The sequence below is a fragment of the Chiloscyllium plagiosum genome, chromosome 25, assembly GCF_004010195.1.
Source record: "Chiloscyllium plagiosum isolate BGI_BamShark_2017 chromosome 25, ASM401019v2, whole genome shotgun sequence".
Lineage (NCBI taxonomy): Eukaryota > Metazoa > Chordata > Chondrichthyes > Orectolobiformes > Hemiscylliidae > Chiloscyllium > Chiloscyllium plagiosum.
In genome coordinates this window covers 42,701,163-42,728,242 of record NC_057734.1, presented here as the reverse complement: position 1 = coordinate 42,728,242, position 27,080 = coordinate 42,701,163, and the positions used below count along the sequence as shown (strand labels likewise).

The window sequence follows — 27,080 nt, the reverse complement described above, 5'->3', positions numbered from 1 at the left end:
GATCTCATGTAATAGTCAACACCTTATTTTTGGCCAGAAAAATCTTGTATTTCCCATATATCTCATGTAAACGTTGACCTATTTTATCACATTATAAACCTCTTACAAAAGGAAACTATATGTTCCCATTAACCCACTTAAATGAAATTGCTTTCATTCATACTGGTAACTCTACTCAGCGCTCTTTGTTTATTATATTGTGTCTCTATTCATTCATAACTCTACTTAGCCCACTTGGTTTACTACAGCATATTTTCATTCATTCATTCAGACTTGTACCAATTCTATTGGTACTTAGTGCACTTTGCTCACTATACAAAAGTTTTTTTTTTAAAGTTAATAATTTTAATTGTGCTTTTATACCTGAATAAGAGGGAGATGTATTAGCTACATATATCTTTAATTCTTTTGACAACTTTGTTAATGTTGCTGAGGTTCATTACATACAAGAGTAAATGGGAGGGAAATGAAGAATTTGACAGGGAAGTTCAAGACACTTACACATTCAAAAATTTAATAAAAGGTTTCATTTTAAGTGGGCCATTATACCAGGCCATGACGATGCTGAACTGTGCGATTTTGCAGGATTTCAATGAATGTTTGACATGTTAAATTTTCGTACTAGTATGTATAAATAAAAATTTACCACCAGCAATTCATTCTTGTTTATCTTGCTTTTATCCGGTAATTACCTTTACTGTAATTTATTGTGTTTTTCTTCATTGCCCGGGATTAGTTGATAGATCAAATGGACTTCTGCTAATAATATGGTATTTGGAGCTGCAGCATGAATTGCAGCCCCTCAAAACTAGTGCCGGTGAAATAGTTGACGCTATAAATTGAACCTTTCAAAATGGTATAAAAAGTTTGACTTTTATACAAATATATACAGTACTTATGACTCATCACAACTGTAGCTCTATTTAGGAATATATAACATTTGATTTATAACAAAATGAAGTGGACAACACTTTGGCATATCTGGGACAGCTCTGTGTGCAATGAATTCCTTTGTGTTAACCAACATCACGACTTTGTTCCCCTCAGAAAATATAATTGGCCATTTTACTTGACAACTTGCTTTCAGAACCTTTTACATCAACATTAATTCTTTAACTGCTGTCAACTCATCTTAAAAGAACGAACCCCTGGCATCAAGCACAGCTATGGTTAGCAGTCCAAAGCACAATTATTGCTAACGCTCAAATGTCATCAATTCAGACTACAGTTCATTACTTTTAATGAACATTCCAACTTTTCTACCTACCTTCTTCTCCAAACCCACTAAGATTTTCATTATTCCTTGCTCCATATTTTCACTATAGTTATGGAACTTGCTAACCATACTAATAGCTTTAACAAGTCAGCGAATACTTATGCAATTTCCTTCATTGTGCAAGGAGATCAGTTCACCAAATACAATTTCTTAATTGCCTTCTCAAATAAATTATACCACTTCATAAATATACATTAAGTAGGGAGGATGGGAACTGTTCTGAAGACCAATAACATTCTCAAATCAACAATGGTATCCAGAAGAAATTGCATTTCAGACTCCCACCGATTTTCAATCTCCTTCAGTTTCTGCAATCCCTCTTCGCTCGGATCAGGTTTCATCTCCACATAGGGTGCTTCATTCTCAATAACCCTAAATTCCTGTGAGCTAGGCCCAATCTGCCAAGAAGTGGAGGCAACGTCAGATATCCCATTTTCCAGGGGGTTGGAAGTGTAAGGCCAAGAGCTGCATGACACATTCACTGGAGTCACCAGACAGTCAAGCATCTTCTCAGTTAGACGTTTTTTTCTAGCAGGAGCACTGGAAAAGAGAGCAAAATATCACTGGGATACAAATATTTAAATGTCAACAGGATAAACTATTTTAAGGAATAACTCAGTTTATTCCTCTGTAAAGCAAATATATCCTTAACAACCACTACAGGGCTTCCTTAATCACCAACAGGGAGGCCAAAATACAATTGAAAGGTGCATGGTTAAATAATGTAGCCAGGTAATGTCTTTAACAAGCCTCATGATTAATTTTAAAGTATGAAGTTTGCAATTTCAACTAATGCATTAGTTGGGAGATTGGTAATTAATCACACTTCACTTGGGCTAGGAAGCAGACAGAGAAATTAAGAATCCTGTTCAGATGTCTAGTGCAGATCGTCTGCACTCCTTGATAAATAAATGCTCGAGAGAGAGAGAGAGAGAGAGAGAGAGAGAGCGCATCACTTTGCACAAACCAGATGCCCAGCCAACTGAGCTAACTCACTCCTACCACTGTAGGTACACATAGTGAAAGCCAAGAGATATACAGAGAAACCTCCATTATCCAAAGGACACAGGTGGGGAATATTTTGTTCTGTTAATCAAATGTCAGATAATCAAATGCTGGAAACCAGTTTAGCCAAGCATCGGGACCTTGTGATCTTGCTGGATAATCTGAAATTCGGATAACCAAATGCCAGATAATTGAGGATCCTCTGTACTTGCATTCAAGGCAGCTCAAAGAAGGGTCACCAGGTTAAATCTGAAATTAAAAGGTATTGTTTTAAGGAGAAAGATTAGGCATATACACATTGAAACATACAAGTTAGGAAAATTTTTGAAACATTCAAGATTCTGAGCAGATTTGATAAGATAATACTGAGCTGCTGCTATGCCTCAGAGGGTGAACCATGAGGCAAAGCTCCAAAAGAAGAGATAATATCCTATTTACGACCTGAAATGAGAAATCCCTTGCCTCAAAAGGCACTTTAATCTTTGGAATTCATTGTTCTGGGGAGCCCTGGAAGCCATTTCGTTGAAAGCCAAGATAAACAGATTTTAGATCTACCTGGGAGTCAACGGATTATGGGGAGATGCGGCAGGTAGAAAGTAGAGTCAAGGTCACAATCTATTTAGCAATGATTTTATTAAATGCAGAAGCAGGTTCAAATGCCATCTCTCCTCTATTTATGTTCTTAGACAAAATTGACAGGTAAAACTGCACAAACGTAAAACATTACACAAAAAGTAAAATTGAGTACATTACTCAATGGAGGAAATGAAAGTGATAGCTCTCCAAGTACTGAAAAATTATTCAAAAGGTGCAGATAAAGTATAAGAGAAATATCAGGTTTGCAATACAAACGGAGAACCAGGATGAGTAAACAAAAAAATTCAGAAGAAAAATGCAAACAAAAAATCAAAGTCAAAGAGAAGGTATAAGAGGAGATTAGCAGGTGATGTACAAAAGGAAAAGCAAAAATGTTCTATAGACTAGATTAGTGAAAAGCTTTACAGGATAAGATAAGGAACTTACAGATTGAATAAGGACCTAATCATAAAGGCAGAATGCATTGCTAAGGATTCAATACGTTGCACTTTACTGAGGAACATGTTGCCAAAGTATTGGCTGGGCTATCAAATTCATTAAGAACAGACAATAGAGAAGCTAGATCTTTAGACGCTGAGGGGAATGCCATTGATGCGGATTTCCAAAAGACATTTGACAAACTGCCACAGTGAATTGTCTACAAAGCTAGAATAAAGGAGGAAGTCACAGGATGAACTTCAGAATGGGGGAATGGTTGTTCTTCTGGCACCTTAAAAATTGATAGAAAGGTGATTCTCCAGAGTCAATACTAATTTCATTTATTTTCTTAATCTATATGAATGGTCTAGACTTGGGTGAACAGAGCATAATTTCAAATGTTATAAATGATACAAAACTTCAGCATTGTAAATGGATAGGTTAATGACAGATTTCAAGAGGACATAGACTGGTGAAGAGGTGCACATTAAGCAGACCAAACTAAATTGAGAAAAGTGATACATTTGATGGGAAGGAGGAGAAAATGCAATAAATAAAATGTTGCCAACATCAGCAATATAAAATGTAAATACTCATGATTCAAAAACTGCAGTAACCCATTACTTTCAACCTGCCAATATGTAAATGATCCATTTATTCTTACTCCATTTCCTATCATGAAACAATACAAAATGTATTACCCAATCCCCTAAGGCTTAACCTAATGCAACTTTGCAGAACGTTCTTCTCATGCCTTTCCCGCCACAGAAATGATTTCTTGCATTTTAATTATACCAAATTTTAAGTCTATATACTTCCAAGATAGGCTTTCACAACATTTCAATTTTCTGATCCTCCATTACTAAACACCAATATTTAAGACTGAATGAAAACTTGATTTGATAAGACAATCTAAAACAATGTTCTATTGTGCAGTTATAGTAAAAATATTTTTCAGGAGTTCCGATCAAGTATTTTAAAACTCAATTGGATTACAATAACCTCGTAACAGACCTGCAACTTTAACGGTTTCTCGCTTCAAAGATGTGAATTTTCTAGCATTCTTTTGCCACCTAATTCAGCATATGGATATCAACATTTGATTGATGAGTAAACATCATCTCATTCTGGGGGTGGGGAGGATTTTATGCATTAGATGATTTATGTATTAAATACTGTAAGACACCATTTAACTGAGATTTTAATGAAACAGTAGACATGGATCTGAAGGTATGAGACTAAAATGGAATGCTTATCTACTACTTTCTATTGATACTGCAAACAGGTTTAGCATATAAATGGTGATAAACTATTAGTACGGAAGCTCCAGAGTAAACAGTCAGGAAAAGTGGGTCAGCACAGGCCTTGGGTGACCAACAAAATTAATGGATAATGGAGGTGAACTTGTAAATAAAGAATTTCAGGACAGGTGACAGAATTTAAATATTACTTTCAGCAATAACTTGAGAGAAAGGAAACATACAATAACTGATGAGATGTTGCATAGATACTGGCAGATCAGTCGAACTGTCAAGTTACAAACAGCATTGGCATGGGTATTACATGCAAGAAAATTCCTTGCAGGTGTTTGTAGGAATATATTTTAAGCTCATTTATTCTGCTTTTAGGGTCAGTGACATATGGGTTTTCCTTGTTTCTGAAGTTAATAATTAAATTTAAGTATTTCTGCTGCATGGTGATTTATTTTAAGAAACAGTTTGCAAGAGCTACTTTGGCAACACTAATGGTTTTTTTAAAACAACTAACGGAAGTTCTACTTTGCTAAACTGTAAATCATTGTGCTTTAAAAGTCTGTTAGAAATTTCTAATTTTTTTTTTAAAAAGCTTGGGGAAAACACCCACAGCTTAAAGAAATACATTCCCCACCCCGTTTTTATAGCAAAACTTTGTTTTAACTGGCACTCCCAATAAACCGAAAAAAAATTACACATCAGAAATAGATGTTTACTGTGTTATTGCAATTGCTGTGATGTCCAAGTAGTCAGTTGAGGTTGAGAGAGAGAAGGCTATCAGTAAGTTTTATTTAAGGCAAAGTTGCATTACTATTCAAGTGATATATGCTGTAAATAAAGTATAACAGTGGTGTGTGCTACTTGGTGTTTTTACATTGATTATGTGAACCTCTTGATTCTTGGTAGTGTGGATGTGCAGGGGGATCTTGGTGTCCATGTACTTAGATTCCTGAAAGGTGCCACCCAGGTTGATAGTGCTGTTAAGGCGGCATATGGTGAGTTAGGTTTTATTGGTACAGAGATTGAGTTCCGAAGCGGTATTGTCATGCTGCAACTGTACAAAACGCTAGTGCGGCCTCCAACCGTTAATGTCACCTTAAGCCATTCATGGTGTTGGAAAAATTCTCCAGTGCAAGTACCCTACAGGGATGGCTTTTTGTTGGAATTTATAAAAAGGAGCATTTTGGGATTAATGGGTTTATACTTTTACTGCTGGTTTATAAATCTTTGAATTTAAGTAAACAGCATGAATTTTGTAAATTTTTTTTGCAAAAACAAAAGCTGCAAAATTGCTCACATTTTAATGGATCGCCAAAACAAAATATGATCTATCAAGTCAGATTTCAGTCAGCAATAACACCAGCTGGAATCATAACAGGGGGCTCTTGGTAGGATACTTGAATTCACTGGATTCAAGATCGCTGTCTGGCTTATTAGAAGTAACAGCTAAGGAGTGGTTCTGGACATAAATCAACTGTTCTGCATGAAAATAGGTCACAGATCAACCATGATCTTACTGAATAGTAGAGCAGGTTCAAGGGGCTGAATGGCCTACTCCTGATCTTATAGCTCGTAGTTTGTTGCATGAAATTTGAAGCGGGCTTTGAATGTTTCTAAGACCTTTTTTAGAAGTGGAAGATATACAGTAGATTATTTTAAAATGTTGACCAAAACTAAACAGAGAGAGTTAGTAGTTAAATTCAAGGTAGAAATAAAAGCAGGAATGTACAAGAGGAAGTGCTTCATGGGATTATACACTTAGAAGTGGAAAAAGGAAACATGAAACTGGAATGTCACAGCTAGAATTAGTTAGGATACAGTTAGAAATGAAAAACACTGGACAAAGAAAAGGCAAAGTCAAAGTAGAAAAAAGTAAAGCAGAGAAAAATACAGCAGGAAACGTTAAGAAGATTTAAACTCTAAAAAGGAAATTAGAGAGTGAGTCAGCAAAAAAATAAAATAAACAGGGAAGAAATAAGGTAGTAGTTCGAATAAGGATTCTGATTCCAGTGGGGGATTTAATTTAACCAAGAGTTTACAGTTCATGCCTAAATATAATAGGTATAGATACAAAAGATATTTTACCTCATTCAAGGTAGGTGGGGTAGACGAATTGGTTAAAAGATGTTTGAACCTACTTAATACAAGCGTTAAGTCAGGTACAACTATGATCGTGTGCACTAAATTGTCAGAAGAATAATCTGTAGGGTAGGAAACTGTCAAAGAGGTATCCTTTATGTTTGTGAGCTTTAAACATGAAGCTGATCAATTAAAATTTAGGGCGAGAAAAAAGCTAATCAGACATTTATGGAATCTGAAAGAAATGCTGTGGGATCAGTGATTCAGATCACTCAAGTTATACAGAAATTAAGTATGTACAGGAAATGATGATCATGGACAAATTCAGAAGAGCATTCACGTTAATTTAAAATCTTAAATGACAAGTACTTAAGCATTAATTGGAGGTATATTTGGAAGTTACAAACTAGTCTCATTACATAGAGATGAATTAAAAAGAGTGACTTGGCAAATGGAGAAGTTTAGTTGGAGCAATAAAATAAATTCCCCTAGAGGATTGACTTTTAGTTTGGGAAATGATCTTGCAGGTTTAAGAACATGGCTTCACCAAGAGTGGTAGAACAACCAATGTAAGAAAAAATGTTTTAAAGAAACATCCATGATTGTTTTCTGGCTCTGCTGTGACTAAATCTCAAGCCCATAGAGTTAACTAGAAAGAGGAGTTATGAAACGGAGATGATTTTGAAATTCAATTACTGGATACAGTTTTTAAAAGTTTAACAAAAGGATGAAGGTAAAAAAGAATGAGGCTAATGTGTTTAGCCCATCTTTAAAAGATCAACTGACAGTTTACAATAACAGAGGAGTACATATGGAATGGGGATGGCCAAGGAAGGTTATCAGTCATGACAGAAAAACTTCCAGAATACAACAGGCTATAAAGAGGTGCAGCCCTCATGATTGGTTATGAGCCATGAATTTTCAAATGCTGAGAACACGGGAGATGGTCTTGATGATGAAGCACCATATACTTCACATGTCCATTAAGTCTACAATTTGGATAGAGGGGTAGGATTCAAAAGCTCAGGAAAAACATACCCATCATGCACAGACTGTGAAGAACATGAAAAGGTAATCAAATGTGCTCACTAAACAACTGTCCGAAATAAGTTCGCACACAGTTTACCAGTCAGCTGAGTCAGAAGACTGGAGGGTAGGACCTGCAGGCAAGTCACGGGGAAATGTAAAAACAGGCTAAACTCCTGAAGTGAGGGAGAAAAGGTGAGGATCATGCAAGGGTTACATAAATAGAGAACTAGAAATTGCTGTTCCAGTACTGGTTTGAAGAAAAAGGTCGTATACAGTACATAGGATTTCAAGCAGACATCTTGAAAGTAGTCCAGAGAAATCACAATGAGGAGAAGTCACAGCTTTTAAAGGCAACCAAGTAACACATGTAATACAGAACTTACTCGGACAATGCATAAAGGTAGAGCGTTCCATAATGAGACAGCCTTTGTGGCTATTAGTTGAATGGAAGATAGGTTAAAAGAAAAGAAGCTAAACTAAGAGTTACAAGAAATAATTCAGAATATATTCTGAAAGTGAAGATAAAGGTCAACCAACTTTGTCTAACCAATGAACCTGTACCAACAAAATGGCTGCAACAGGCTAAGGCTAGAGTTGTAGCTCAACGCTTTGAGAAATGCCTGTGATTAAAAAAAAAGGTGGTGTTAGGATAGTTTCTCCTGAGAAAGTAATTTTGAACATCTTTATAGCCATTTTAACAACCTTTTATTGGAGATGTTACTCTATTGATATCAAATCTGACTTCCTGCAGAGTAGCCTTCTTGAGAAGGGCATTTTATCACCCCGAAAAGGAAGCACCAGGAACAAAGGGGAAGCTCTAGAAATTGCATAAACTCTTTTATGGATTAATGACGTTTCATAGTGCAATATTTTTCAGCAATGGCATTTCTATTAATGTTAGGGCATTCAAACTAACAGACCTGGCATTTGCATTATAATAGAAAACATTCAAGCATCTTCACAACTGTGTGCGTGTATGTGAGTGGGGGGGTGGGGCACCAATGACTTTAAAGACCATAAATTGAATCAGGAAGGAATTAGAAATTGGCAGTAAAGCTCCTAGAGCTTTCAAATATATGGGTTTGGGAATTAACTAGGGCAAGTCAAAACATAATTCTACACCACATGTCTGGTTAGGAAAACGTGAAGCCTTACCAGATCTAGGTAAAAAGATGAGGCTGCAACCAAAGCAGGAGATGGAATAGCTGTGAAATCTCAAACAATTCAACTGGTTAGCTACATAACCACACCAAATGCTAGCTTTGATATACTAGAATGTAGTCTGGCTATGAAAAATCTAAAGATAGAGAACATATACAGGATAGTAAAATAGAGAAAAGTATGTTGAAGTTTTCAGCTTTGGGTGACACCAAAACGGATACCGATATTTTTGAAGATACTGCATAATCTTAGCAATGGATTTTTCAGTGCAGGATGATTTGCAATACTACTTTTGTGAGAAAGTAGGAAAGTATTTCCTTGGCATGGAAGGCAAAGAAAATAGTGAAAAATAAAACACATCAGGCACTGAAATTCCAGCTGTCAATGTTGTTGAAAAGTGTTTTGTGTGCCTAAAATTTCAGGAAGAAATGTTATTATAAAATACAATATGTAAGAATGGACTGAAAGAACAATATCAATAGAATGGTATTTAGTCTTCCTGGAATAAATGTGCACTCTCCAAAAAGTGCAAGTGAAAAAAGTTTTAGAATAAAGATAGCCAGTTTAAAGCAAATGCTGGAGAGGAAGGAAACATCCAAGTTTGAATGGGCAGATCATAGTAAAACAGACCTATAGTCGATGACTTGGACGAATGCCTTTATATTAAAAAAAATGACGCAAGGTCACTATAGAACAGTGAGAATCTGAAATTGTGTATTTTCCTATCTTCCTTGTGTGCATACATGTGTTCCCTTAAAAGGAGCCTATCAGAGTTAGAAAGGCAGGTCCCTTAAAAGGCTCAAATGGAAACAGATTGACAAGAACTCAGCTATTCCATACATTAGGGAGTCCAAAAGAAAAGTGGTGAAAAAAGAAGATTTGTGCCAAACCAATGACTTGCAATAAAATCCTTGTAGATCTCTTCAAGTCTCTTTCTGCCAATTTAACATACTCATATCAATATATGAAATATATTGGACTCTAATTCACCTTATTCCCTGCTGCAGCGTTTGTTGTTTTGTTTTAAACTGGACAAGGATTTGTGTAATAAAGCATAGTATTCATGAGATCCCAGATGTTCCAGTAAATGATGGTACATTTATAAAGCAATGTTAACAGCAAGCAAAAATTTAATGAATGCCATTTGCCATCAAAAACTGCAAACAGTGCTCTTTCCAATTCCCCGGAAGCAGAATAAATAAGGCCTAATGAAGATACTCACTCAGCTTCCTCCTGCTCCCGCTTGTGCTTTCTCCTGAAAAACTCATTCCTCCTGTTTACAAAGAGAAACAGGTGATTAGGTGAACAAAAAAAATGCAAAGTAAAATTGTATGTTATGATACCAGCCTACTTTAAGTGCTGCTTTTATAAATACAAAAAATTACACTGAAGTGCTACTACCTGCTTAAAAAAACGATTTTTCTATAAAATTCTAACGTGATGTTGTAGAATTCTTTTAGACTCCAAAATGCCATTGGTAACTCAAGTCCTGAAAATCTTCAAAAACAGTTTAGTTTTGGGATTCTAACATGACGCCTTCTGCCGAATGCATAAACACACTGGTGTAGATTTCAAGCACTAGTCAAACGCATACCATTTTAAATTAGTAGGCAATGGTTATGGCACAGAATATCATATCTGCAGTTGTGCACTTTTATAACCCAAGAAGCACACTGTACATAAAAATGGCATCTAAGTGCAACAGACTGGGGCAAACCCAGTCACATAATGCCATCCCACTGACATCATAAACAGTGTCATGCACACAGTCATTGGTCCCAGTGACACAGCAAGGTTCAGTGACTACAGGTTGCAAAGTATGTTATATTGGCTTCTGATACCATAAACAGGAAATTGTCTCACTTTGTGATTTGGGACAAGATTTGTAGCTCAGGTTGGAGGTTCAGGCTGTTAATAGTCTCACTTGTTAAAAAAATACACTTGAAATTTAGACTTACATTTCAACTAAACCTTCTAAAATGACCCGCTCAACCCAAGTCAAAGAAATGTTTAAGCTTGAAAGCCACAATTTACTCAAAGTCCTTCCTAAATAAAGGATATTCAAATAAGAAAGTAGATTTCCTAAATATCTCGGTCCAAAAATACCCAATTTCCATCACTAACTTCAGGAATATGGGTCAATTGCAGCCTTGAGAGTGGAGGTGAAATGGGTAGGGTCTCACTAGGAATCTGACTGCCCAGACAACAAGCCTTGGTTTCGTATCTACAATCCTTCCCTGTCGTTTAACTTAAGAGAATCCTTTTTGACAGTGGTGTCTTGCATTCTACACCTAGCTTACTATTAGCAGAACCAAACCACTTCAATTGTTCTCTGAAAACTATTTCTTTAAATGCTTCTGCCCTTGCCTCCACATCTGATATATCTTTTAAAAATTCAATGCTCAACCTCCACTCTCGCAATAGTACTTTCTGGCCTGGTTCCTTACAGAAGTATCTTTACATCAAGTTTCCTTACAAACAAACTGATTCGGGAAGCACAAGAGAAGTAATTAGGCAGAACAAGATTGGAGTTTGGTTCCTGTAGTTGAATAAATTGTTAAAAAATCCTTACCTAGATGAACGGGTATAGGGTACTACCACTGCGTGCCTGTACTGGAGAACATCCAGCACCTATGAAACTGCCCTCCAGTAAATACTGAGAAGCAGGGTACACCCAAAGCAGAACTGGTTCTTGGGCAATGAAATGAGAGAAACAGCACAAACATTTGACTTTTTCGCTTACCCACAATTTAACGATCACACAACCAGCAACCCAAAAGTCAGTAGGAAAGTTATAACACTGAATTCAATACAGCTAGTCACTTTGGGCTTCACAAGGGCTTCCCTGTGAAATCTGCCAGACTGACCCTGCAATAAATAGCTAATGAACATCCTCCATTAAAGAGTACCTTGCTCATCCATGTTCATTCTGGCCTAAGTTTGACTCCAGCCAAATTCTAGATAGTTGGTTTTTAATGTCTTCTGGACAAAAAGGGATGGGCGATACAGTACATACTGTTTTATCAGTGTTGCCCAAATGACAACACCAAAAACCCAAATGTTTTAGAAGCAGCTCGGTTACTTATATGAAGTATGATCAGGGAAGAATATATTAGCAAAATGATAAGTATGCAACACAGGTCACAATCATACAGCATGCAAACAGACCCTTTGGGACCAAACAGTCCATGCCAAACATAATCCTAAACTAAACTAGTCTCACCAGCCTGCTCTGGCTCAAATCCCTCTAAATCTTTCCAATTCATGTACTTATCCAAATATCTTTTAAATGTTGTAATTGTGCCCGTATCCACCACTTCTGCAATAATTGCTATTTTAGAAAAGATGATACATAAGAGTCCTTGGTGAAAAGGTACTGAATCTCATTAATAGCCAGTCAAATATCAGAACTCTAGTCAGAAGAGGACTAACAAAATTAACTTTCACAAAAGGAATTTTCAGATATTGTAATTTTTTCCTCAAATGGGGAGTGGTTTTGGTGGTGTGATACAGTGAAGCTCCAAGTTCAAGTCACACTCCAGCATTTGATCCAGAAACATGAACAAACAGGGCAAGCATAATCTTGTGAATTCTTCCAACATATACCAATGCAGGCATTTAGTCCAGGAAAAATTCCTGACCAGCCATATGATGAAATGAAATGAAATGAAATTGAAGCCTCTCTCCATAGCTTGAGGTTACAACTAATGCATAAAACATAACAGCGCAGTACAGGCCCTTCGGCCCTTGATGTCATACCTACCTGTGAAACCAATCTGAAGCCCATCTAACCTACACTATTCAATTTTCATCCAGAAAATGGTCATTCTACCCAATGACCATTCAAATGCCCTTAAAGTTGGTGAGCCTACTACTGATGCACGCAGTACATTCCACACCCTCACTATTCAGAGTAAAAAAACTACCTCTGACATATGTCCTATATCTATCACAACTCAATTTAAAACTATGCCCCCTCGTGCTAGCCATCACCAAAGTAAAAAGGCTCTCACTGTCCACCCTTTCTAATCCTAATTATTTTACATCTTAATTAGGTCACCTCTCAACCTTCTTTCCCCTAACGAAAACAGCCTCAAGTCCCTCAGCCTTTCCTCATAACACCTTCGCTCCATACCTGGCAACATCCTGGTAAATCTCCTCAAACCTTTTCAAAGCTTTTACATCCTTCCTATAATGCGGTGACCAGATCTGTACGCAATACTCCCAAGTGCGGCTGCACCAGAGATTTGGACAGCTGCAGCATGACCTCATGGTTCCAAAACTAAATCCCTCTACCAATAAAAGCTAACACACTGTATGCCTTCTTAACAACCGTATCAGCCTGGGCGGCAGCTTCCACAGATCTATGTATATGGATATGGAGATCTCTCTGCTCATCTACACTACCAAGAATCTTACCATTAGCCCAATACTCTGCATTCCTGTTACTCCTTCCAAAGTTAATCACCATTTGCCACTTTTCAGCTCAGCTCTGCAGCTTATCTATGTCCCTCTGTAACCTACAACATCCTTAGTCCCTATCCACAAATCTACCGACCTTGGTGTCACCCGCAAATTTACTAACCCATCCTTCTATGCCCTCATCCAGGTCATTGTTATAAATGACCAGTAGACCCAAACAGACCCTTGCATTACACCACGAGTAACTGAACTCCAGGATGAATATTTCCCCATCAACCACCACCCTGTCTTCTTTCAGCTAGCCAATTTCTGATCCAAACTGCTAAATCACCCTCAATCTCATGACTCTATTTTGTGCAATAGCCTATCGTGGGGAATCTTATCAAACGCCTTACTGAAATCCATATACACATCAACCGCTTTACCCTCATCCACCTGTTTGGTCACCTTCTCAAAGAAGTCAATAACGTTTGTGAGGCATGATCTACCCTTCACAAAACAGTGTTGACTATCCCTAAATCAACTTATTCCTTTCTAGATGATTACAAATCCCATCCTTATAACCCTTTCCAATATTTTACCTGCAACCGATGTAAGGCTCACAAGTCTATGATTACCAGGGTTGTCTCTACTCTCCTTCTGGAACAAGGGAACAACGTTTGCTATCCTCCAGTCTTCTTGCACTATTCCTGTAGAAAATGACGACATAAAGAACAAAGCCAAAGGCTCGGCAATCTCCTTCTTGGCTTCCCAGAGAATCGTAGGATAATTCCCATCCAGCCCAGGGGACTGGTCATATTTTTACACTTCCCAGAATTTCCAACACCTTGTGAACCTCACTCCTATCTAGTCTAGTAGCCTGTATCTTAGTATTCTCAACAACATTGTCTTTTTCTAGGTGTAAATACTGATGAAAAATATTCAGTTAGCACTTCCCCCATCTCCTCGGACTCCACACACAACTTCCCACTGCTATCCTGGATTGACCCTAATCTTACTCCTGATATACCTATAGAAAGCCTTGGGTTTTCATTGATCCTATTCACCAATGACTTATGATGTGCCCTCCTGGTTCTTCTTAATTCTCTCTTTATGTCTTTCCTGGCTAACTTGCAACTCTCAAGCACCCTAACTGAGCCTTCACATCTCATTCTAACATAATTTGGAGATGCCGGTGTTGGACTGGGGTGTACAAAGTTAAAAATCACACAACACCAGGTTATAGTCCAACAGGTTTAATTGGAATCACACTAGCTTTCAAAAGCTAGTATGCTTCAATTCTAACATAAGCTGCCTTCTTCCTCTTGGCCAGAGATTCAAATTCCTTAGTAAACCACAGCTCTTGCGCTCGACAACTTCCTCCCTGCCTGACTGACTGGTACATACTTACCAGGGATCCGCAGTAGCTGTTTCTTAAACAAGCCTCCATGTTTCATTTCATTTGTGCCCAGCCCCTTCAGTTTACTTTCCCATTCTATGCATCCTAAATCTTGCCTAATCACATTGTAATTGCCTTCCTCCCAGCTACAACTCTTGCCCTGTGGTCTATACCTATCTCCTTCCATCACTAAAGTAAACATAACTGAATTGTGGTCACTAGCACCAAAGTACTCATCTACCTCCAAATCTAACATCTGGCCGGGTTCATTACCGAGTACCAAACATAATGTGGCCTCGCTTCAGTTTACTTTCCCATTCTATGCATCCTAAATCTTGCCTAATCACATTGTAATTGCCTTCCTCCCAGCTACAACTCTTGCCCTGTGGTCTATACCTATCTCCTTCCATCACTAAACTAAACATAAATGAATTGTGGTCACTAGCGCCAAAGTACTCATCTACCTCCAAATCTAACATCTGGCCGGGTTCATTACCTAGTACCAAACATAATGTGGCCTCGCCCCTTGTTGGCCTGTCTACATATTGTCAGGAAACCCTCCTGCACACACTGGACAAAAACTAACTCATCTGAAATATTTGAACTATAGTATTCCTGGTCAATATTTGAAAAATTAAAGCCCCCACAACAATTACCCTGTCACTCACGCTCCTATTGAGTATCATTTTTACTATCCTTTCCTCTATATCTGTGGAACTATTCGGAGGCCTACAGAAAACTCTCAACAGGGTGACCTCTCCATTCCTGTTTCTAACTCAGCTCATATTACCTCAGTAGACGAATGCTCAATTGTCTTTTCTGCAACCGTAATACTGTCCTGGACTAACAATGCCCCCCACCTCCCCCTCTAATGGTGGAGCTATTCAAATTGGGTGCATAAAAACAAATTAGTTGAGCACGGAGATAAGAGTTTTGAGCATTTTAGAGACAGATAAAGACTTGGCCTTTGAGGGATTTAAAACACAGCAATAATTATAAATCAAGATCTGCTTGACTAATAGGGGAGATAGTGGAATAGTGGCAATATCACCGGACCAATAAATCAGAGGCCTAGGCAAATGCTCTCGAGATGTGTGTTCAAATCAAATCAAATTTAAATTCAATGACTATGTAGAATATCTGATTAATCTCAGTAATAATGACAACTATAAATGACAGATGCAAAAAACCCCACCTGGTTCACTAATGTCCCTTAAAAAGAAAGGAAAATGTCATTACCCCGTCTGACCTGCATGTGACTTCAATCCATATCATGTGGGTATCTCACAATCATTTTCTGAAATGGCCTATCAAGCCACTCAGTTCAAGGAAAATTAGTAGTGACACTGACATCCATGAAAGACTAAAGAGGAGCCAATATAACGAGCACAGAGATGACCATTCTGTAAACTTTGATAGAAGTTTACAGAGTGTGGAATGCAGAAAAACAGCCTTGAACATGTAGAAATAATAAAATCTAGAAGTAACAAAGGCATAAACACAGTCATTTATAAAACAAGTTACAATGAGAGGGCACAGCCCCCTCCTTTCTGACAAGTTCATAATAGGAAGGTCAAAGATTAAAGACTTTTCCATTTCAAAATACTTTTACTTCGACCTCAAATTACAGGAAGTTCTTGAACAAATGTGTGAAGGCGGCAATAAAATTCTACCTCCATTTCAATTCCTATTCCCCACCTCCCCTTACATTGAGCTAACATGTTAAAACATCTAATTAGAACACTGCACTGTTGCATCACAGCGTTGGGAATCAGCTTCAACAGTAATATGGAAAGAGACATTAAAACTCATCAGAACTTCCTTAGTCTTGCAAAATAACTGTTCTTCCTCAACTACTAGCTATGGCACAGAAGGCACTCAAATCTTCTCCCATTACTCCAAAAATGGGTAGAATCAGATTCTTTTTGCCAGTGATAGTAATAGGATTTTTAATACTCACAAAGGAGGATGCTTCACTTCAGATTTTGTAGTAGTTGTTCTCATTCCATTTACCATTGGAATATATCCTGGAGACTCCATACTGGTGTCCATGCTTTCACTTGTTCCATCTCCCTGCTTAGAGCCTTTTTCTTCCAGATGTGTAGTGGAATTACAGTATGCTGGTACAAAACAGTCTGTCTGCCAGCACAGTGGATCCTGGATACGTGCTGCAGCACATGATGCATTCTTCCCATATACTTCCAGTGTGGGAGACTGAAATAGCTGCCTGCCAGAGGGTGTCAATAAGTTGTAACAGAGGCTGTGTGCCATCACCATAGCAGATAATGCAACAGAGTTCAGTTATTTAAAAGGTAAGTCCCTGTAAGAGGAGAACCAATGTAAGAAAAAAAAACAAGAAATCTTTTTTGATGAGGAGTCTTAGACAAAGCAAATTAAAATATTAATGAGATGTTAACCATGCATCAGAACATCTTGCTAATTTAATGAATCAAGATCTATAGAACAACTAATAAATCATAGCTATCCATTACATTTTCTCATGTCTTTTAAAAAATATGTATTGCTGCATTAAGATGCTCAATGATGCAGACTTTTGGTTTGCAACTTGAACACATTTCTGCTACATAGGGTAATTACATTCCTGAAGAAGGGCCTGTGCCCGAAACGTCGAATCTCCTGTTCCCTGGATGCTGCCTGACCTGCTGTGCTGTTCCAGCAATAAAGTTTCAACTAATTACATCTAGTTCAGTTTATAAAATTGGTAGCTTATTGTTGTGCACATTAGACTTTACATTTTATCACCAGCCTTATAAATGAGCATTTTATGCTGTATTATTTAATAAAGCATGTTTATATGTTTGGTCGCCACTGATTTCCTAAATACAACTCACCATACCAGACCAAAATTGACTGGACGCATGGACACACTTCAAACAGCTGCAAGGACCCAAGGTCCCAGGAACTTTCATGCCATCAAGACATGTACAACATCATCAACTTTAATGCAATAACAGTGAATGCAGTTTCACCCAGCAACATCACTGTCCTGCTCAGACTATTTACAATGAAAGGTTTAACTCAACATTTTAATAATAAGAATGGAATTAAATTTTGGTGCACAGGCCTGGCCTGGTTAAAGGTATCACAAGGGTACACGCAAAAAAAGTTTAGAATCACATATGTAAAATATTTTGCTGCAGGTCATGAACATATAAAGCATAAAATTCCAGATGCATTTAAGCAGCTAGGTAATACAGAAATCACCCAAAAACTAGAATAGTAATAACACCTATCTTCATTTCTGATGAGAAGAATGCCAAACTAAAAGTATTTGGCAAGTCAACACTGTCCAAAAATAATTCTTCAGCTAGCTGTATTTGTTTGCCCATTCCCTGGTAAAATACACTGCATTGTCACAAAAGCTAGGATGACTTCCACATTCTTCACTTACCTCAAAGATCTGCTTTATGCATGAAAATTGTTCAGCTCATGAAAATCAAACTGCATGTTTCCTTACCAAGAGACATTCAGAACAAAAGGATATTGCATCGCCACAATGATTCAACACAGGTTCCTTCAAGGCTAATTTTATTTTTTTTTAAATAAAAGTATCTGTTTACAGGATGTGGGCATCACCAGTTAGGCCAGAATTTACTGGCCAGTGGAAATTGCCCTAAAGCATATTGTTGAATCACTGCAGTCCATGGGGGTGCGAATGGGGAGCATATATACGCTCTCAGTGCTGTTAGGGAGTGATTTCCAGGATTTTAACCCAATGAAATCAAAGGACCCCAAGTTGGAGGGGAACTTGCAGGTGGTGAGCATCCACGTCCTTAAATCTTCTAGGCGATGGAGGTTGCAGGTCAGGAAGATGTTATCAAAGTAGCCTTGGAAAGTTACTTTGGTACATCTTGCAGGTGGTGCACAACACTGCAAGCGAGTTGGTCATGTAGCAAGTGACTGTTTAAGATATTGAATTAGGTACCACTCAAGAGTGCATGGTCCTGCGTGGCACAGACAAAAATTGTAAGCAGTAAAATTGAGAATGCAAACTTTAACTTAGGGCATAAAATTATTTTCAATCCAAATGTGGAGTCATTTTCTTAAAACAAGGTTAGGCAAATTTGACCCTCTAATCTCTTAGAAATATTGCCATGCATTTCACTTTACTCCCAGGATTTGTAAAGGAATTGCTACAGGAACTCAATACTTACAACCACAATTCACTTTTTACTTTTCATTTTAAGTCAGAGGCAGAAATCAAATGAATATTCACTGCCTTCAACACTTACTTCACCATATGTGTTCAACATTTCTGAAAAATTTCCTTTCAGCATTGGTGCATCTTACACAACATTAGAAAGCAGAGTTACCTGCCTATTAAATTCACACAAAATAAATAACAAAAACAGAAAATTCCAAAATATCTGCAGGTTAGGTAGCAACTACAGAGAAAGGAATAATATTTCAAGTCCATGTCCCAAAGAAAAGGATAAACTAAATGATCAAAGGATTGATACTGAGAACCATGATGGAGTGCCATTGGGATAAATATGGCCAGGAAAGATGTGAGTGGCAAAATGATGGAAAAGCTGCCACCCAAAACCAAAAACTAGAGAAACAAAAAAAGAAATACAAAACATGCAAAGAAAAAGGAAACAAAATAAAGGGGAAAAAAAAGACATCATGATCTGAAACTACTAAACTCTATACTGAATGCATAAGGGTGGAAAGTGCCTAACTGAAAGTGCCTTGAGCTCACATTGAACTTTATTGAAGTAATTCAGGAGAGGTCAGTGTTCAGCAAGGTAGTAAAGTAAAACGACACGCAACCAGGACTTTAAGGTTACTGCAGACTGAATGGAGGTTTGCCTCAAAAGGGCTCTGGTGCTTTTTCCAATCAATTTAAGTCACAATCCCCTGATTTTCAACCTACCTGCTAATAGGTATATTTTATGTTAGAGGTACTATAGAAATACAAGCTATTTATTCATTGTTGCTGACAATATAATCAGGTTTTGAGCACCACATATTAGGAAGGCTAAAAAGGCATCTGAAGGCATTTTAAGAGAACTTCAGTTATACAGATAGTCCAAGCTTTGCCAGTCTGTTTCTGGAGGAAAAAGAAGGATGAGAAAAGATTTAATAGAGGTGCTCAATCAGGAGGGATCTGAATGGAGCAGAGAAAAGTTACTACATTCCTTTATCTTGGGTACACTATCTTGGGTACACATTGGAAAATGGCAGATGTGACTCACTATTTGAGGCGGCACAATGGCTGAGTGGTTAGTACTACTGCCACACAGCGCCAGGGACCTGATTTCGATTCCAGCTTTGGGCGACTAGCTGTGCGGAGTTTGCACATTTACCCCATGTCTGCATATGTTTACTCCGGGTGCTCTGCTTTCCTCCCACAATCCAAAGATGTGCAGGTTAAGTGAATTGGCCATGCTAAATAGTCCATGGCATTCAGAGATATGTAGGTTTGGCGCATCAGTTAGGGGTAAATGTCAAGTAATAGGGTAGGGAAATGGGTTTGGGTGGGTTACCCTTTGGAGGGTAGGTGTGGACTTATTGGGCCTATTTCCACACTGAATGGATTCTTCTCCTACTATTTAAAATGAGAAGGCAAGTTGAGGAATTATAGACCAATCTCCCTAACATCTGTCGTAGATTTATATTTAAGGATTGGGTGGCTGAGCATTTGAAGTTTTCAGTTGATCAGAGATGACCAGAGCTGTTTTGCAAATGGTAGGCCACACTTGACCAAAGATTGTCTCATTCACGGCTTCTAATGAGAGAAAAAAAAAGTGAACTGGGGAATGTACATCAATCGTACTTATGTGGATTTCCAAAACACATTTGATAAAAATTGCAGTTTTTATTTTACAAAACACCACTAGCTTAAGTTGAAGCTCATGGTTTTGATGTCAAACACTAATTAGGTTAGAAAATGACTGAGAAGCACGAGACAGTATGTATAATGACATTTATTCTACATACAGGACATTAGCAACATTCTACAAAAGATCTACATTATTAAATTTATATGATACAACAGAAAGCCACATATCTAACTTTTGTGCTGAGATAAAGTTGTCATTAGTAAATCACAAAAAATACTGTCTTGATTAAAAAGTGAATGAAATCCACTTCCAACAGTCTTGCCTAATGTGGGGACATGGTAGGTCAGTCACTATACACATAAGGAAAATAGAGCAGGATACAGGATATGGACACCAGATCTTAACAAAATAAACTGACCTTGGAAGAACAGTATTGATTTAGAATGATACTGAGACTTCAAGTTTTAAATTACAAGGACAGACTTAACAAATTAGTCTTTCTGAGAATTCAGAAAAAGGAAGGATGATTTAATCCAAGTTTTCAAGATATGAAAGGAATAAATAGAAGAAACTATATTAGGAAATTTATAATATTATATCTTTGGGAAGACAATGGCATACTGGTATTATTATTGGACTGTTAAGCCAGAGATCCAATTAAATAGCTGGGTGCCAGGTTTGAATTCCACCACGTTGGCTGGTAGAATTTGAATTTAATACAAATCTGGAATTAAGAGTTTGATGATGACCATGAAAACATAGTCAATTGTCATCCGGTCCACTAATGTCCTTTATGGAAGGAAACTGCCACCCTTACCTGGTCTGTGACTCCAGACTCACAGCAATGTAATTGACTCTCATCTAGCCTCTAGGTCAATAAATACTGGTCTAGCCAGCGACACTCATCCCATGAATGAATACAATAGAATCAAGATCTTTCAGAATTAAAATTAGGGGGAAGATAATCATATAGTAGCAATGCCATTGGACTGGCAATTCAGAACCCTAGGCTAATGTTGTAGAGACATGGGTTCAAATCCCACCATATGAGATGACTAAAATTTCAATTTAATAAAGTAGTAAAAGTAAAATCTATCCTAATGGCAACCACTGTCAATGGCCACAAGATCTTCCTTTCTTACCTGGTCTGGCCAGATATGGTTGACTCTTAACTGGCACTCTGGGCAATAAATTCTAGCTCAACCAGCAAACAATAAATTGCTCCTCCACAAATGACAATTGATGTCAGATCAATGCATTTTAACACAAAACTAATTGTCATCTAAAAGCAGTAAGGATTGTGGAAAATCAGATTTGTAAAACTACCACAATTTAGTCAAGTGGCAATACAGGTTCAAATCCAGGTCACAAATCAACAAAGAGTCAGAGTACTTTTTAGGATTCAAAAGACTTCCAAAACCAAAAGGCATTCTGAGCAAGCTGTGAAGTTTCAATATCCAACATGCAGGTTGCAATCGGTTCTGGTCAATCAATCTCTGACAATTATCTCACCACCTGCCACACACCCATGTGCACGTTGATCGTCACGCTGCCACATGATTTCTGCTGCCAAATGCCAAGCAGCTACAGAAAAGTGCCGGCTTTGCCAGCTTCTTGCATCAGGTTTTGGTTTTGCAAGGTAAAGTACGTTTGTGGTGGGATGCAAAACAAATGAATAAGAAATACTAGGAAATGATGTGTGATATTGTAGTACTATAAATATAGGACTGAAGAGGCTACATCACATCCATGCAGACTCTCGACAAGAGCAGCTCAGCTAGTCCCACACCTCTGCCCAATCTTTGCCGTTCTGCAGTCTTTTTTTCTTCAACTACTTATTTAAATAGGTACACACAGGAAGAAGAAGAAATTTGGAGAAAGCAGCTGCATTTGACATTCAATATCCATGAAAAAAATCATGACCAGAGCTGAGCATCTACACTTGAAAGCAACAGTAACATTCTGGGTGTTCCAGAGGTGTGGATCCAGAAGCCTATCTGCAGCATGGCCAACAGCAGCATGGTAAAGTAACAATGAGTGACAAACCTGGACCATCTAAAAAGAAACTAAAACTGAACAATTCCTACGCAGAATGGGAAAAGAATTTCTATTCACAAGTGCAAAAAGGTAATGAGTGCATCAAATGTCATCGAAGTTCATTGATAAGTAGATGGGTGAATTTAGAATGAAACCGTACAACCATTAGGATAGTATACTGTTCAAGAGAAACTTCAGACAAAGTTGATGAACTGAACAGAGTTTTGGAAGTTCAAGTTTTTTTTCCCTAAATCAGCATAAAGTAAGGCCTACAGCAAAGCATCATTTCATGTTTGCAATTTCTGAAAAACACAAAAACCACTCAGTTGAGGAAGTAATTAAAGCTGTATGACAATGGCTGCTGACTCTTCACACAAAGATTATAAAAGCATAGAAAAGTAATGGTAATCCAAAACAGGTCACTCAGCGCTTCCACAGGAGCAAGGAGAGTTGAATGTTTGTCTTCAGAATTTTTCAGCATCTACAGCAGGACCTGATATACTGTAAATGCTTCTTGCAACCTTTTGATGGATCCACTGGCATGACCAACCCAGCAGTTTTTAAAAAAAGGAGGTAACTAAAGACATCTCCTTACCCTATTGATCTTCACAGAAAGATATATGATATGTTTTACAACATATGTTAATGATATAGAAGATAGTATTAGCAATAAAATTAGCAAATTTGCTGATGATACTAAGCTGAGTGCCAGGATGAAATGTGATGAGGATGTTAGGAGATTACAGGGTGACCTGGACAAGTTAGGCGAGTGGTCAGATGCATGGCAGATGCAATTTAATGTGGGTAAATGTATGGTTATCCATTTTGGTGGCAAGAACAGGAAGGCAGATTATTACTTAAATGGAATCAATTTAGGTAAAGGGGCAATACAGAGAGATCTGGGTGTTCTTGTACACCAGTCAATGAAGGTAAGCATGCAGGTATACAGGTAGTGAAGGCAGCTAATAGTATGCTGGCCTTCATAACAAGAGGGATTGAGTATAGAAGCAAAGAGGTTCTTCTGTAGCTGTACAGGGCCATGGTGAGACCACACCTGGAATACTGTGTGCAGTTCTGGTCTCCAAATTTGAGGAAAGACATTCTGGCTATTGAGGGAGTGCAGCGTAGGTTCACGAGGTCAATTCCTGAAATGCTGAAAGACTGGAGTGACTGGGCTTGTATACCCTTGAGTTTAGAAGACTGAGAGGGGATCTGATTGAGACATATAAGATTATTAAAGGATTGGACACTATGGAGGCAGAAAACATGTTTCCGCTGATGGGCGAGTGCCGAACCAGAGGACACAGCTTAAAAATAAGGGGTAGACCATTTAGGACAGAGATGAGGAGAAACTTCTTCACCCAGAGAGTGGTGGCTGTGTGGAACTTTCTGCCCCAGAGGGCAGTGGAGGCCCAGTTTCTGGATTCATTTAAGAAAGAGTTGGATAGAGCTCAAGGATAGTGGAATCAAGGGTTATGGAGATAAGGCAGGAACAGGATACTGATTAAGAATGATCAGCAATGATCATATTGAATGGTGGTGCAGGCTCAAATGGCCTACTCCCGCACCTATTGTCTATTGAAAGAACACAAGGGGTTAGGATGTCTAAAAGAAATTCAAAACGTGCTTGAAAAAAAAATCAATTTCACTGTATGATCCACCAGCAATCAATAGCGAACAAAACTGTGGACTTTTTTCATATTAAAAACAGTTAAGATTGTAAATTCAATTCAAGCAACAGCCATTCATCACCTCAATTAATTGCTTCCTTAACTAACTCAATTTTGCCTGCAGTGAACTAATCCATCACATTGAAGTAGAGGAAAGGTCCTGCAAAAACTTTTTTTTGTCTTCCTCCCACCAGACTGACACCTCCTGTGGGATGTGACTGACATCTTCCTAACAATTCCTCTCTCTCAGTCTAGGGGTAAGATCTGATGCCTGAAACTGTCACTTATTAAAATCAAGGAAGAGTGCAGCAAGTTTTCAAACAATAGGTGGTTGCTTAACTTCAGGTTATTTACAGGTATAACATCAGAACTGCAAACTATATTGAAAGGATAGAGACTGAGCACGAATGTCCAGTGGTGAGAGTGCATTTAAACTGGAACGGAGTCTGTGATTCTCTTAAATTTAAAAATATTAGAAATCAATACTTCCCAGGTCCGGAGAAAATACTGGGGGAAAAAAGAAGACATCCAGACAAAGAAAAATTGTTTCACCCAGAAAGCATCTATGCACACCTGAGGAAATTAGCAATGGGACTCAAAACAGGTGATTTCTGGGTTTAAATGTAATGGAAAATATTATGTTAGTCTCAAGTCCGTTACTTCAAAATAGATGTTGGTGGTTTGGCTACCAAATTCCATAAGGTGTTTGATTTACAAAGCAGGATTATATGGAGATAATTACATATAATGAATCAGAAATCAAATCAAGGGCTGAGATTTTCGCAGACTCAGAACAATACCTATTTCCATTCTTCACTTTAAAAAAAGCTGACTTTGCTGTTTCTCAGAATTATTTGGTGCTGTTCGCCCATATGAAGATAATCAAGCCGAAGTATCACACTTACATTTCAGATATCTATTTGACGCACAGTATACAACTAGCATTCTCAAACTATTATCCAGTCTTTAAGGACTAGTGGATAACGTGTAGTCACAAGTGTCATACCAAAACTTGGAGAGAGGTTGACAAATTAAACAATTATTTTATTTAGCTTTAGAAAGCACTAAAAAGTAACATTGTCTTTTTTTAGGGTTAGACTTAAATTCTGAAGTGATTCTGTGCTTCAAAGGATTGGGGACCACTGCTGCAGAATGAGACTAAAAGTTATCAAGGAATATGGACAAAGAGATCAGCCTTGATCTTATTAAATGGAGAAGATCTGATAGACCAAATCACTCTCCCGGCACCTAATTCGATTAGAGTCTAGGGACACAGCATGGAAACAGACCATTCAGTCAGACCAGTCCCTACCAACCATAAACTAAACTAGTCCCACATTCCTCCAAACATTTATCATTCATGTACTTATCTAAATGTCTTTTAGACGTTGTTATAATTGTACCTGCATCCACCACTTCCTCTGGCAGTTCATACCACACACGAGGCATGTTCTTTATGCAGAGAATGGTAAGGGCATGGAATGCCCTACCTGATAATGTAGTCAACTCAGCCACATTAGGGAGATTTCAACAATCCTTGGATAAGCACATGGATGATGATAGGAAAGCGTAGGGGGACAAGCTGAGAATAGTTCACAGGTCAGCACAACATTGAGGGCCGAAGGACTTGTTCTGCACTATATTGTTCTATGACTCACTAAAGATTTTACTCCTCATGTCTTTTTTAAACCTTTCGCCTCACCTTAAAAATAAGCCCACTAGTCTTGAAATTCCCCACCCTATGGAAAAGACAACTGCCATTCACCTTATCTATACCTCTCATGATTTTATAAACCTCTGTAAGGTCACCTCTCAACCTTCTACACTCCTAGCCTGTTCTTATAACCGACTACCTGGTGCAGAGATGCATACTCGATAGGCTTAGTAATTGGGCTTCTGCCCTGTAACATGGAACTTCAATCGATTTGAGGTCTATTCTTCATAACAAAACATTTACAACGTTAACATTAAACATTTAAAACATTACAAGTATGTGCAGAACACAGGGGGTTCATATCCTTGGGCCAGAAGGCTCATACTCCCAACTGGTCCAGAGGTGTTACATTTTTTTTTAAAAACAGGCTGGTTAGATTTGTTTTAAAAAATACGGAATATAAGACACTCGTTCTGAAAGGCGAGACTACATTATGTGCATTAGTTGCAGCACAATCAAGTTATCCGACATAAACACTGATCCATAACATAGTCCCTCGTGGATCAAAGTATGGAGAAAATGGTTTAAAGATGATCAAACGGGATTTTAAATAAAAACGGTGTGCTGTCGACCTCTATTACTCTATGGGATCCGAAAGGCCTTGTAAACTATTTTGTTACAAATGGCCCTGTCACTGGCACCGTGGACGCCGCCTGGCGTTTGGGTTTTGTCTGTTCTAGAAACTTCCGGACGTTTCTCACCTTTTCGACCTGTACGATGTCAAAGCAGATGCCAAGACCATCTATAATGCTGTGCCCGGAAGATACTGCGTTAATCCACGCCGGTTTACACCTTGGGCTGCTACATCAGGCGGCAGTCTGCCAGGACACAAAAACAAAACGCTGGGCTGTCAGGCCGCCGAGAGTAAACAGGCTTCTGCATACGGTGCGCCAGAAAACGGCCCGAGGGCAGATTTCTTATAAAAATGCCCCAATAACTGGTGAAAATTCACAGCACTCCCATGACAAGCGCGTTCGGGAGACAACAGCGTGACGCACCCGAAATAAACGTTTCAGATCCTTGCTGGACCACGATATTAATTACGCACGTTTGCTGCCGACAGTGCACTGACAGCTCGAACACACACACACACATATATATATATATATATATATATAGTGTATGTATGCTGGAGCTGGAAGTGTGTTGCTGGAAAAGCGCAGCAGGTCAGGCAGCATCCAGGGAACAGGACGAGAGAGTCAACGTTTTGGGGGGTGATGGACCGGGGTGGGGTG

At 38.2% G+C, this 27,080-nt stretch overlaps 1 protein-coding gene across 4 annotated transcripts in view; it reads right to left on the bottom strand.

The window, feature by feature from the left end:
- Window positions 1-27,080, bottom strand: part of ccdc117 (coiled-coil domain containing 117) — a 38,158-nt gene that overhangs the window by 9,659 nt on the left and 1,419 nt on the right. For all 4 annotated transcript variants that reach the window (XM_043715993.1, XM_043715990.1, XM_043715992.1 and 1 more), the window contains exons 2-5: window positions 26,547-26,663; window positions 16,578-16,937; window positions 10,040-10,090; window positions 1,562-1,816 (exon numbers count right to left, since the gene is read on the bottom strand). In XM_043715993.1, the coding sequence (XP_043571928.1) occupies window positions 1,562-1,816; window positions 10,040-10,090; window positions 16,578-16,894 (623 nt within the window). In that variant the 5' untranslated portion in view covers window positions 16,895-16,937; window positions 26,547-26,663. The remainder of the gene's footprint in view (window positions 1-1,561; window positions 1,817-10,039; window positions 10,091-16,577; window positions 16,938-26,546; window positions 26,664-27,080) is intronic.